General features: G+C 53.3%; 1 protein-coding gene across 1 annotated transcript; it reads right to left on the bottom strand.

The window, feature by feature from the left end:
* Positions 1-2,943: 2,943 nt before the first annotated feature.
* Positions 2,944-10,568, bottom strand: DUSP7 (dual specificity phosphatase 7). Its single transcript, XM_054837938.1, has 3 exons — positions 9,863-10,568; positions 7,074-7,502; positions 2,944-4,516 (listed from the first exon to the last, which is right to left on the bottom strand). The coding sequence occupies exons 1-3, from the start codon at positions 10,272-10,274 to the stop codon at positions 4,209-4,211; spliced, it is 1,149 nt and encodes a 382-aa protein (XP_054693913.1). The 5' UTR covers positions 10,275-10,568; the 3' UTR covers positions 2,944-4,208.
* Between the last annotated feature and the right edge of the window lie 3,552 nt (positions 10,569-14,120).

The raw sequence follows: 14,120 nt of genomic DNA, 5'->3' as shown, positions 1-14,120 counted from the left end.
AGCACCTGGGACCTGTGGTCCTTCTAACTGTTCATGTCAGAGAGGTAAGACAAAGTCATCCATTAAAAAAACAAAAATTAAAAAAAAATTCCCACTTGTATTGCCTGAGGGCTTGTGGCATCACAAGTGAAAACTCAGGGACAACAGATCTCTGCCTGTGCAGGAGATTACCTGGTTTTTGCAGAGCAGAGCACCACAGAGCATCATGCAAGCGGCTTGTTTGGAATCAATGGGTTAACCGAGGAGCTTCTCCCTGCTGTGTGTGGGAAGCGGTATCTCCTTGCCAAATTCCACCGATCTGAACATAACCAGCTTTCTCACTCAGCTCGTGCTCCTACGCTCAGCTAGTGCTCGTGCCCGCCTCTGCAAGGGAGTGTAGACAGACCCCACGCTCTCTTTTCTCTCCGTAACTATTTCTCCAGCGTTGCCCCTTTCCTGATGTCAGTTCTTGTCTCCTCACTATGTTACAGGACATCAGATCTCCAAGGAAAACCCTCCAAGCCAAGAAACACGGTACAAGACATTTGTAAAACTCTGATGGCTGAGAACCAGCCAGGCTGGCTGCTCCCTGCTGTCGAGGCCAGGAAGCTTGGAAAAGGTTCCTTTGGGTCCTGGAGGAAAAAGCACTTGCAGATGGCAGGATGGTTTTCAGACAAGCCATCTCCTTCCTTTGGTAACTTTGAGTGCAGCAGTGATGGGACACTCACCACAGACTTGCATCTCCCAGGATCAGGTACCCCGAGGGAGCTGCCTGCTGAGAAGCAGCCTGGCAGCTGCCTGCATACCAGCTGTTCCACCGAGACCGTCGCAAATAGCAGCTGTGCTGTTCCAGCCAGCCACAACTCTGCTACTGTTCAAATGTGCTTACAGAGCTAATGCTAACTGCTAATATCCTATTCCACACCTTAGCAGAAAATCATAAGAGGAAATAAGATGGAAGCAAATATAGCCATACACCTGACAAGCTGTTCTGCACTCCTTCAGCGCACAGCCAGCCTCCAGCATGGTTTCGTATCTTCCTCAAGAGCTACTCTACCATGTAATTACAGAGGAACACCTAAAGGTCTTCTTTTCCCTGCATACCAGGTAGATTTTCATTTGTTGAGCCACAAACAGGCCTCTAAATCAATATATAGATTTCCATCGTACACTCAAGGAGTAAACAAACAAATTCTCACGCACACACACGCTCCCTCGGCTCCTGCTTCAGCCTCCGACCACCTACCCTGCTCTGCAACCGACCCCGCGCTTGTCAGCCTGAGCTCCTTCTGGACCAAAACTAGCTGTCTTTGGCGCTCGGGCCCTAGGATTAGAGCAAAAACCACACATGCACACACGCTCACTCTGAGGAGAGCAATTGAATAGATAGTAATTTAATTTCTTGCCATTTAGGTTAAAACAAGGAATGCCGGGGCAGGGGGGAACCCACTCCTGCTCAGTCCTGCCCAGGTGCGAGCAGAGGCGTGGGGAGGCATAGCTCCCTTAGCTGGGCTGCCCTGACGCTTGGAGCCACAGTTCACCCTAAAGCATCCTCACCAGCCCCTCCAGGCTTCCCACAAACTCCTTGCACCCGCAGCCGGGGAGCACGGGACAGCACAGCCCACAGGTGACACCGCAGCAGGGGCCTGGCCCCCCACCGAGGATGCAGGGGGGGCTCCCGCTCTCCCTGAGACCCAGAAGTCATCAGGTGGCTGCCCGCAAGGCCACGACTTCTTGCTTTCCTATCGAAATAAAGTCTGCTATCACAACAGTTGTGGGCAAGGCCTTTGCCATGCCTTCGTAGGCCACACTTAAACAGTGAACAAAAGTGTCTTTAGTTTATCTGTTTATTTTTGGCGCAGAGGAATGGCTGGGGTCAAAGCCGGTCCCATTCTCAAGCTGTTCTTTGTTCAGCGCTTTATCCAATACCCCATATCCCTCTCCTCGCCCTCCCACCTCCCCCTCTCTGTTTTACCACAGGTCTTAAAAATTAAGCTGTGCATGAAACCAAACACCACACATGAGCACTGCCCAGCAAATGCTCTTCATGGTCACAGAAGAATACTAATCGACCATAAAAAAATGGCTAAGAGCAGCGTGCCCTTATATGGACAGAGGCTAGACAAGTATCTGACACAAACATCACTTTTAAAGAAAAAATAATATTTATTTGCAATATAAACAAAGTCCCAATATTGGATCAGTATATATAGGGTCACTAATTTTCCTTCATAACTCAGAAAGCAGAACCATTCCTCACTAACAAGCTCTCATTTGTACTAATCAGAAGATGCATCTTTTTTTTTTTTTCCTTTAAAGAAGAAAGACCACTAACAGCACAGGAAGCCTTTACAAACCAGCTTAGCTGTAATGCAATACAGATGCACTGTCAAAAAAATCCCTGAAAAAATAAATTCCTCCATGAGGTAAGATGCAATTAGGATATTCTCAATTTTCTCACTCACAACCATACTTACGCCCATTCTCCCTTCCAATGACCCATGATCCCAACATTGTTGCAAACAAAACCCAAACAAACAAACAAAAAACAACCAGAAAACAAGAAAGAAGCTCATTCCAACATTCTGGTAACATCTTTAACAAAAAGAACGGTTTCAGGATGTGACAGCATCAAACATTCCTCCAGATGGAGATTTTTTTTTTATTATTATTTTCTTTTTCTTGAAAAAAGTACAAAAAACTGGATATTTAGAAAAAATCCGTGGCTTTTTTTTTTTTTTCAGTTACATGAGAGTTAAAGTGGACAGGGAGGGGGGAGAAAGGAGGGACTACATTGCAGCCAATAAAGAAATCTCCAAATCCGTTCTGCCCTCCTCCCAGAAATTATTACCACTTCCTCCCCCTCCCGGCTCGGTATAAGGTGTTTGCCAAACACTAGCCAGAAATATAAACAAGTCTTCTCAGAATAGAAGGCACGGCATAAAGTTATTCGAAAGAGGAAGAAAAAAAAAAATCAGAACCTCTGTTGAAAGCTCCAATCATCTCAGAATTTGCCAGTTAATATATATATTCATATATATATATAAAAATTCTCTGTTACAACACTCTTGTCATCATTTCCACATCTCTTCACTCCCCTCACACGCTCCGTGCGTGACGATTCAGTCCCGTCCCGCTACGCAATCCTCGCTCTGCTCCAGGCGCTTGCCGTGTTACCCCCTCCACCCCGCACACGTGGGAAAGAATTGAGTGTGCACGAGAAACGCCAACATCACAACTACCTTCTGTACTCGGGAAGCTGGAATAGTTTCAGGCCAGCTGGATGACGTTACGTCAGTCAACAGGCAGCAGAGAACGAAGCTGGGCTCAGACATGCTTCTACCAACTCTGGAGGCTACAAGAGTTTTACCTCTGGCAATAGCAAACAGTGTTTTTGGCAGGGGTGGCATTAAAAAAAAAAAGCTTGCGGCTTAGTCACCTTGGCTGAAATCAGTGCAGAGTTTGTGATTGTGAGTGCAGGAGTGGTGAAGGGGTTGCGTTTAAGCCCAACTGGCCTTCACACATAACAAAGCTTCCTACCAGATGCTAACAACAACAGCAGCAGCATGTATCTCTCTCTGGAGTACCCAGTAATATGCCAGGACATACCAAGGCTTCACAAAGTGTGCAAAATGCATTTGGTCAATATAAACATTTGATTAAAAAAAATAATAAATGATCAAACAAGAAACAGAATAAAATACTGGTTTTGCAACCTCGTCTGTACAAACAGTCAGGAACTTACATATTTAAAAAGAGTTTGAACCCAAAGCTCGAGTGAGATCTACCTTTTCTTTTTTTAAAATCAAAAAAAAAGTAAACTCGGGTTTTAAAACAGTCTTGGCCCAACACCTTTTGTTCAAGGTTTCCAAGTGCATAAATCTCCTCACTTTCCACAGCAAGCTAACCCCTGGTAGCTCTTCACATGTGTGCGTGCTCTGACAGTCCCAATGCACCCAGGAAAGCGGTTATTGCCGGTAACAGCTGCGTTCAAAACGCTGTAACATCGCCCGTATTAAATAACCCCCTGTAAAAAGACTACCTCTTCAAACCACTTTGATCAGGATACTAACGAACGGCATTAGCCTTCTTAAAGCAGCGATCAGGCACCTCTGCCCAGAGAAGCTAGTCGTTTCAGAGCTGCCTGGCAAGACAGATACTTTTGTAAGAGTTGAAATGCTCAAGAGAAGCGATTCGATGCTCGAGTTCCCGACCAGGCGGCATCCCCTTCATGTGGACTCCAGAGTGTTCAGCTGAAACAGGTTGTGGTTGGTGGGGGTGGTGAAGTAGAGCTGTTCGCTGGGCGAGCGGTTGTCACAAGGGCTGTTGAGTCCCAGAGTCCTCTCAAAGTCCAGGAGCTGGCCCATGAAGTTAAAGTTTGGGGAAATGTTGGATTTTTTCCTTTTCACAAAGTCATAGGCATCATTCAGGGACAAGTTGAGTTTTTGCATCAAGTAGGCGACAGTGACTGTCACAGACCGGCTGATGCCAGCGAGGCAGTGAACAAGGATCCCACACTTCTTGGAACGGGCCTCATCTGAAACAAGACAAGGGGAAGGGGGAGTCTATTATTCTGCACCAAAAACGCATGGCTTTGGAGTAGGGCCAGGTGGCAGCTGCAAGCTCCCAGAACCAGGACGACTGCCAGAACTGGATCCCCTGCTCCTAGTGACACCATCTCGTGTCCCTCTGACACCCACATCTCTTCCCAAAGGGCTCCTGAGAGATTCCCACCGCACGTCGAAGCCGCATATCCCCACTCCACACAGCGAGGCCAAGCGTCTCGCATGCTTGAGAAGTATCAATCAAGCCTGGCCAACACATCCCTTGCCTGGGCAGCAGTGGGACCCTCTATTCAAACACAGAAATGGGGTAACCCACAAAAGGCAGGTGAGGCTGGAGACAAGAGCTCCAAGGAGATGCTGGTGGTCGGGCACAGGACACCCACCTCACCACCAACTAACTAACTAGCTGCGCCCTTGATGTGAGGCTACAGCCCAGCACCACACAAGCTATTCTGTTCTGCTGTTCTTGTCCTCCTTCCACTAGAAAGTTATCTGAATGTAGTCGAAGCTAATTTAAGCGGAGTCTGAAGTGCAGGAACTTCCCTTATTGTGAAATTGTTCTTTAGGATCGACAGAAACGCACTTCACTACAAACAAATGCTTGTGTTGGAGGAGACTCTCAGGATGAATGGTAGCGGGGAGCAGGAATGCAGGCTGGACCAAAAAAAATGGCGAGAGAACAGCGACGAAATTTCCCCTCCCTTGCCACCGATTCAAAAGCACACACACACTCATTGTCTCTCGCACAGCCGGAACAGCGTGATCCCTTTATGAATTGACATCTTAGTGCTGAAAGAGGGACATGCCGCTGAGAGCGCTGAATGCACGCGAGTACCCAGCGCTGCTTACTTCTGGGCAGCCCTATTTGAAGTCAGTCATTTGACTGAGAGCTTGGCGGGGAGGGAGAAGGTGGCAGGAGAAAGAGGATCCTCAGGCAAAGCCAGAGGTAAGAGACACTGGCACCACAAGTGCGGGGAAGGGCAAAGAAGATGCAGGCAAAACAAAATCCAGACCCAAGCCACAACAGGTTTTCTGCCCCAGCCTCCAAAACCAGGCAAGAATTTCCAGTACAGTGGGCAATCGCCCCCCAGCACATCCAGCCCTCCTCCCAGTCTCTCCCTGTTCAACATTTTTCTGAGACATTTTTGCCTTTCATCTGACCTGTGCCGCATTTCTTGGTGTTTTGTTTTAGAGTGAGGTAATCCTCCATTTCCTGTCATTAACTGGAAAGCACAAGCACGGTGTTCAGAGAGACATCGTCTGACTAGAGCAGACGGATCCCAAATGCCGGCAGGGACCCCGTACCTCACCCCTGACATTTAATACCACGCTCTGTGTGGGAAATGCAGATGGGACATCAGACAGGTCCTTGCTGCCACACTGAAGCAGCCGCTTCTGACCACAATCGTGTTACTAGGGGACAGAAGCTGAGGGCAAAGGAGGGCGCCTGGGAACCAGGGTTTCCGATGGCTGAAATGCAGACAAGGACCTACCACTGCCCTGCTCTGTTTCACGCCTTACAGCACAGCGAGCAAGCGCATGCAGCAGGGTCTAAAATGGGGGCGGGGGGGGCAACGAGGCAGCATCAAAACCGGCTGCGCAGATTTCAGTCTGAAGGTAAAGGCCTCCCTTGCCTGTATCTACACCGATGTCTTTAACCAGGGCTTTTAACAGTTAATGGTGGTAACGACTACCTGTGCCAGTCAGCCCCCATAAATCAGAACCGATTAGGCTAACAACCATCACCAGCAGACAGCACAGGTCATGCTGGAAGTGTACATCCCTATTCAGCCCGACAGACACTTTTCGTAGAATAAGAAGCAATTTTCAAAGTCAATGCTAACTTGGGAGAAGAGATCTGCCCCCCTGCGCCCCTCCCCACAACCAGCCAAAGCTGTCCAGGGGCTGTATGCACAGCAGTTTTTCCAGCTGAGCTCTGCAGTGTAATTATAATCACTAACTCATTGTTTTGACACTTACCTTAGGAGAAGTATCCATACAAGGAGTTAGTTATGCTAGGGCGACTTACAGCAGGATCGCAACTAGACTAGCAAATCCCCATGGGAAAAGAAAACATCCTCCCCCCCTAGATTTTAACCACACTTGGGGCTAAGGAATTGCTGGCACCAGTCACGTTAACGCAACTCCCGTCAACGCTCATTCCTCTGAGCAAAGCAGGCAAAGGAGCTCCCCACCGCCTCGGTTCAGGCACTTCACACAAGCGAAAATCCCCATACAAGGGCAAGAGACAGCGGGGCCGGGTCCACCGGGGCTGGTCCTACCCCTTGCAGGTAACCTGGCTGAGGTGCTGCAAGAGGGCTGAATTTTGGAAGAGGAGGCCTCCCTGAACCCAGCCAGGGTGACAACGCACCAGAAGCGTCACCTCGGCAGCGTGACGCTCAGCTGCTAACATAGCACGGATGCTGTGCCCCGGAGAGGTGAGGGCAGAGACGAGCAACAGCCCTGGGAAGCAGCTTGCCACATTCCCAAGCGGTGAGTATGAAGAGAGATGTTCTGCCAACTACCTACCAATGAAAGCAATGGCCTCAGGAAAGAACTGCGAGAGGTTCTGGCTCCAGTGATCTGAGATGGGGATCTGCTTGTACTTGAACTCTCCGTCGTGCTCAAACATGTTTGGCAGGTTGGGAGTCACATTCAGGATGTATTTAATGCCGTATTTGCCCAGGACGTCCAAGTTGGTTGAATCTTTGGCACAGCCCAGGTACAGGTAAGGTAGGATCTGGACCGGAAAGGCAGGCTGATTGTTAGGGATGGGGCTCCCGTCCGACTCCGTGGCGCTGCTGGGTTCCCGGTCAGACTCGCCATCCGAGCAGTCAGAGCTTATCCGCAGCCCTCCCAGGCCAAGGACCGAAGCCGGGGGAGAGTTGCTGGGCGAGGAGCTGTCAAGGTTCGTCTCGCAGTGCTCCGAATATTCGGTCTGAAACTTGTTAAAGCCACCTGGGAAGGGGGAAAGGAGAGAGGGAAGGGGAGAGGCAGAGAGAAAAAGATGGTTTATTCTTCAGAATGGGAAATCCTTCTACCTGAACACATGCATGTGCTACTTAGCAAGTCTTTGCCAGCAAAAAGTTGGTATACCTTCAACTTCACACCAGGAAAGGCATCTCCCTGCTCCCTCATTTTCCCTGGGTAGACTGCTACTGAGCTAACAGGTCCCAGGAAAGCAAAGAGCGTTCCTTACAAAGGTCGATATTGCTTGTGATAAATAGGGGCCAAATCTCAATCGCAAAAGAAACAAACATCCAAAAATAAAATCAATGGCAAGAGACAATCTCGCCTTGTTTAGCTTCTCAGAAATATGAGTCTGGGGCAGTTTAGGAAAGAGCTATTATGCCACCTAGACAGAAAAGCACAAAAGTATTTGTGTCTGAAAAAGACAGCACAACAACCACGTACCCAGCCCAGGCACTAAAACCCAATAAAATAATTTATCTTTAAGCAGGAAAAAAGGCCACAAGTTTTGCCAAAGAGCGATCCTCACACCTATTTTATCACTACAGACATGTTTTGCGACAGAGCAGTGTCACAGGTTTGTGCTTCACCCAAACGGCAGCAGGCGCGAGGAGGGATGGGACCCCTCCTCGCGCCTGCTCCTAAGGCCTTTTCTCCAGCTCCTTGGCTCAACAGTTTGGGAAGGAAGGCAGAGAAGCAAAAAGACCCACCGATCTACCTCCTTTCCAGGCAATATTAAACCGGAGCTCAGCCATCGGTATCTGACACTGACAAATGGTTTAATTAGAAAGGCCTCCTGGAAACTTTGTTAGTGGGTTCGGCGGTTGTGGCGGGGTCACTGAGCAGGACAGACAGCTCCTGCCACATCCATTCATGAAAAAGGCTCGTCCTCCTCCTCCTCCTTCCCCCCGTGCCGCCAGACAGCGCCGAGGAGCCATTTTGGAATTTTAATTGGAAACATTTCCCACCGAGGCTCCCGGAAAAAGGCAGAGAAAGGGGCTCAACGCCTCCCCTGCCCATCAGGGAGAGCTTAGGAGTAACTTCAAAGCTGCTCCTTCCTGCTAGGGACCAGGACAACGGGGAGAGGAACGGGAAGACAAAGCGAAGGAGCAACGGAGCCCATTGGGAAACCCCAAATCGGGATGGGATGGGGGATTCACCCACCAGCGCAGGCAGGGAGCGGAGGGAAAGTGGGATCATCCCCTGTGCTTGGGCCCCCCCCCCACATCACCTCTGAAGGAGGCTTGTGCGGGCAGCGCAGCCTTGAAGGCTGGTCCCCAAATACCTGCCTGTCCCCTGCCACCCCAACCCCTTACCAGGGGCTCCCCCGGCTACCCAAAAAGGGTCTATCAAGCAGCAGCAGTGTTTTTTAAAGGGCTGCAAGCGGCAACTTTCTTCACCACTCTCCTCCACTCCTCCGCTCTCCTGTTATTTCTGCCTCAAACCCGCCACCCAGCGACTGGACTGGGAGGACTGGGAGGATGGGAAGGGTCCCAGCAGCCCAGCTGTGGGCTCTGTTCAGACCGCTGCGAAGGCCTGCTAGGATCTTTCAAAATGGCCAACACCCCCCCCCCCAAAAAAAACCCCAAAAAACAACCACCCAAAAAAAACCCCAAACCCCCCGCAGCCCTCGCGAAAGGGCATGTGCGGGGCTCGGCTCCCCCGCAACAGGGCTCCCCGCTCCTCCATCGCCCTGCCCCGCAGGAGCCGCCGGGCTGCCCCCTCCCAGCCCCGCCAGCATTTCCAGGGAAAGGGGGAGAAAAAAACCAAGCGCTCGCTTTTCGGAGATGGGAGAGAGAAAACAAAAAAGAAAAGAGGGGGGCTCTTCTGCCCCTTCCTCCCCCCCTCCCCCCCAAAAAAATATCTGGCCATCCCTTCCGGAGGGGAGCCTGGCGCCGGGGCGGGGAGCCCCAAAAGGCCCCCTCCGGGGAGCGGAGGCACCCCGGGAGGCGGCAGCGGTGCCCAGCCGGGGGGTCGGCTTGGGACGGGGCAGCACTGGCGGGGACACCCCGGCGGCGGGGTTGGGGGGGTCCCTCTCGCCGCTGCCGGGGAGGAGACGCAGGAAGATGCGAGGCGCTCCCGGCCGTTTCCAGCCTGCGACCATTTTGTGCGGGGTATTAAAGCGGGATGCAGAGGCGAAAAAAATAAGTATATAAAAAATTAAAAATAAATCAGGCGGAGGGAGGTGGGGGGGGAAGAAGCAAAACAACCCAGCCACCTCCGGCCGGCCAGGGGATGGGCGCCCGGCGATGCAGAGGCCAGCCGAGGGCTGCGGCGGGGAGGACGGACAAGGGCTGCGGGAGCCGGACGGGGCCGCAGGAAGGACGAGGGGGGGGAAAGCACCTCACCTTTCAGGTAATAGGCTTTGCAGCCGTCATCGCGCAGCTTCTGGAGCAGGAGCCCCAGGACGGAGGTGGCGGCGCCGCCGTCCTGCCAGTCGGCGGTGGCCTCGTCGTAGAGCAGCACGGTGTCGGCCTTGCAGCGCTTGACGAAGCGCTCCTTGTCCTCGTGGTTGGGGATGATGGAGCGGATGGGCAGGTTGCCCTTCTTGAGGCGGCGGAGCATGAGCCCGGGGATGGCCAGGTTGATGGCCGTCTCGATGTGCGAGCTCTCGAAGAGCTCGTGGGGGCGGCAGTCGAGCAGCAGCAGCGAGCGGCCGCCGCCCGACTCCAGCTCCTCCTGCAGCCACTCCGCGCTCTTGCACGGCATCGCCGCAGCCATGGGCGCCCGCGGGGAGCTCCCCCAGACCTGCGTTTTCATGGGGCTCGGCAGCGGCGGCCGCCAGCGCCCGGCCCGGCGGCCACCCACGCGGCGACCGGACGCGGCCCCGCTCGCCCGCTTCTTCCCCCTCCCCCCTGCCCTCCCCCGCCCGGACCGGGACTAGCGTTCGCGCTGTACCGGACGCGGCTCACGCTCCGCACAGCCGTGGGTACGCGCTGCCTGCGGCCCGGAGCGCGGCGGCCCCCGCTCTGCCCTACGCGGTGCGCCCCATCCCGGCGGCCTCAATTAAAGCGGGGCTTCGCCGGCGGCTCGGCGTGTCATGCCTCGGGGGGCGGGGCGGGCAGCGGGGCCGGCCGAGCGGCAGCACGCCCCGCCCGGCGCGGATCGGCCCGGCTCGGATCGGCTCGGATCGGCACGGCCCCGCGCGACACGCACCGGGCGGTGCGGCCCCCCCGCCCCCGGCCCCGGGCGGAGACCCCGCCCACCGCCGCGCGTCACCGCCTCCCGCCACGCCCCCAGCGCCAATGAGGCGCGGCGGGGGAAAGCGGGCGAGCCCGATATGGGCAGGGGGCGGGGCCCGCGCGGCGCCCGTGGCGGGGGCAGAGCGCGGGAGGGCGCGCGGGGGGCCGCGGCCCCGGGGACCCCGTCCCGGGCTGCCGGGAGCTCCGCGCTGCTGCGGGGCATGGTCAGCCCGCCCCGCCGGGCCGCGGCGCCGCCCCCGTACCCCCTTCCCGGGGTTCTCAGCCAAAAGTTTCAGAAAAGTTACGGGAGTGCAGTGACACGGTCCACGGGCCGGCGGGCGTGGAGGCCTGCGTGGGTTTTGAGTGAGTCATGCCCTGCTCTGCCGCGGTCTTTGACAGCCACGAACGGTTCCAAAATAAAATTGATTGAGACTCATTAAGCCTCCAGATTCCCTTTCGTTCTCAGAATGAGCCTGGAAATAGATGATTTTATCCGTGCATCCTCATTTATTTTTAGAGTATCTTCCCTATTGGTATCCACTACTATAAATACAAACGTTTTGTGCTGCAATACTGAAATTTCAAGATAGGAATGTAACTGGAGGCATCCTGCTGGTTTCCTTCCATTTTTTCACGTGCCTTTTCATGTGAATCAGTCCTCTTGTACCAGAAGTTTTCCATGCCTCACATAAACCGTTTCTGTTACAAAATAGATTTGATCTTTCCCTTTTTCACGAGCAGGATGACGCTGAAACCGTGCTTTTGTACGAGCCGCTTCTATTGCAGTCTACTTTCACCATGCGGGCAGTCAAACGTTGATGGGTTGCTCAGAGAGGTTGTGCAATCTCCGTCCTCATTGGTTTTCAAGATTCAGCTCCGCACAGCCTGGAGTAACCTGGGCTGACCACAGGGCTGACCCAGCTTTGAGCAGGAGGTTTGACTAGAGCCCTCCTGTGGTCCCTTCTCACCTGGGTTATCCTACAAGCCCGGGCTCTTCGAATTCCCTTGGGCACCAGCCCCCCAAGAGGGGGAATGGCTCCTCCTCCCCAGTCTGGGACAGATGCACCATTCCTTTTTGACCCTAACTTCTGTTCTCTTTAGCCTCGTACTAAAAACTTCCTCAGCAAATAGAGTTACAAAGGGTAGAGTCAGGGTCTGTCTCACCAGCAGATTCCCAGGCTCAGCGACCTGACTACATCTCGACAGGGTTTTTTTCCCAGCTGGCTGAATTTCAAGACCTGGGCTGTATTTTGTGTAACAGGAAAGATATTGTTCTTTAAAAAGAAAAAAAACCCACACGCAAACAAACACGTGCGTGCATACACACACACACAGAGACTTGGTCGTAACAGTGTTTAAAACTGTGCTGTTCAAATGACATCGTCTCAAGGCCAAACATACAAATCGGATTGTATCTGAGGACACTTCTCGTCCAGTCAAGATCTGCTTGTCTCAAAGCCAAGATCTACTACTGAAACCGTAACAGAGCCACTGTCTCCCCAGTGCTCTTTTATATACCCTCGACACATAAAAGATCCCAAGGAGGCCCTTTTCCTCTGTCTCGTACAAAAGCAGCGCTCGGCTGCACTGCGGTCCCTATCTCCTTTTAGTCTAATTCATAAGTTTAGATCCTAGTGAAAAATACAGACTCAACACAGCACTTGAGCACATGCTTAACCTCGAGCAAGCTGAGCATCCCGTTGCAAAACACTCCGTGATTTCAGTGGGACCGTGCTCCAAACCGTTCGTGGATTTCGTCGTCATCAGCAAAATAACCGGCTTGTTCTACATGGCTTTTTTTGTGACTCAAGTGTGCCCAAGAAAGCGGAAGAGCACAAGTCCACTTCTCCTTGCCCAGTTTATTTTTACTGCTGGTTGCTGTGGGAAGCTATTGTGATTCAGTGTTGCAGTAGGAAGTTACTAACGCTGCTCTTGCAGCAGAGGATGTTGAGGTTCTTATGCAAGCCACAGTGAAAATAGCTGACCTTTCAGTATGTTTGTCAAAGCACCTTCAATTCATAAGGGGAACAGCAGAGGATCATACAAAGAATGCACATCTGGACCTGAAGCCCTTGCTGTACTGAAAAGAGTGCCCAGAAATCTTACGGGGACTCCTTGGCTCCTCTCGGGCGGCGCGGGGGAGGCAGGTGTAACCGCCGGCGTGCGGTGGCTGTGAAACCAGAAGAGAAATGTTTCACCTCCATTTCGCGGTCACATTAGCAACCACATAAGTTTCGGGACAGGCTTCAGGCGCATCACCTGCAGAGGCAAGACCAGATTCCTCCCTGAGAAGGGCGAAAGCAAAATAACGTCACCAAACACCGGTGTGGCATCCTCTGCCTGCCCGGCCAGGAGCTGAAGGGCACTGGGAGGGGGAGCGATAGAGATTCCCCTCGCTTCTCCCATCTCCGGGCCCTCAGGAGTACGGCCCATCGCGGTGACCTCTCCCTGGAAGCCAGCAGGCAGGCGCAGGCAGGGCTGGCAGCTGCAGGGCAGCGGCTGGTGCCAGCCTGTCGGCATGCTGCCCTCTGGAGTCAGCCGCTCCAAAACGCACCGCAGCCAAAAGCCAGACCGAGTTACCGTCCTCCAGCGCCGCGCTCCCTTTCCCTGGCCCTGCGCGCTCCCCGCAGCAGCCGGGACTGCCGTCCAGGGGGATTTCTCCCATGGAAGAAGAGATGTCTGCTCTGCAGGGAGCCGTGGCCACCCCCCCGCAAATCCCCTCCCAAGGAGAAGGCAGCTCACGCCCGCGAGGTTTCCATGCAGGCTGGGGCCAGGGTGCTGTGCGCCGGCACACAGCGGGGCTGGCAGGGGCTCGAGGGTCTTGGTGGTGTTTGTCTGGCCATGTGCGTGGCTTTGCTGACAGCTGGAAAATCAGCTTTCGGCTCAACTCCAGAGTCCCAAGTGCTTGCGACAAGGACAGCGCAAAGCGATGACTGCTCTACACGTGGATTGCCGTCGTCTCTGTGTCGTACCGACACAACTGGCCTCAGGTTCCTAATACACGGGGTTGTGCGCATCTTTCTGGTTGTTGTTCTGCTGCGGAAAGACTCTCCTCTCCAACAGTCTTTCTGCTCGATGCCTAGCACGGTGGCTAGCAACTTCCCCATGCCCACAGCCACGTCTTGCTGGCTTGGCTTCAGAGTGCTTTTGTCCTCATCCATTCCGGTGTCCCATGATGCCGATGCAGCTGCCATCTCAGGTTCCTCATTTCCATCGCCACCAGCTCTCTGTTCCCAGGTTCTATGACTGCCGAACCCACAGGCTGCGTTTTGATCTCTCTTTTCCACCAGGGTCTTTGTCTTGTGTTTTAGAAACAAAGACCATAACCATGAGTCACGGCAGAACATGAGGTAAATGCATCATTGGCAAGTGTCTCCCAAAACTCACTCCAGGTCCTGACTTAGCCCCCGCGGTGGCATTGCTC

Source organism: Grus americana, chromosome 11 (genome assembly GCF_028858705.1).
Source record: "Grus americana isolate bGruAme1 chromosome 11, bGruAme1.mat, whole genome shotgun sequence".
Taxonomy (NCBI): domain Eukaryota; kingdom Metazoa; phylum Chordata; class Aves; order Gruiformes; family Gruidae; genus Grus; species Grus americana.
Note: the sequence above shows the minus strand (reverse complement) of the source record. Positions and strands in the feature narration are given on the sequence as shown.

Excerpts from the sequence above, each read along its gene's own strand:
- DUSP7 (XM_054837938.1), bottom strand. The coding sequence starts at position 10,274 with ATGAAAACGCAGGTCTGGGGGAGCTCCCCGCGGGCGCCCATGGCTGCG. Across the intron at positions 7,503-9,862 it reads CAAAGCCTATTACCTGAAAG|GTGGCTTTAACAAGTTTCAG; the intron begins GTGAGGTGCTTT and ends CCCCCTTCCCAG. Across the intron at positions 4,517-7,073 it reads TGAGGCCATTGCTTTCATTG|ATGAGGCCCGTTCCAAGAAG; the intron begins GTAGGTAGTTGG and ends GTCTTGTTTCAG.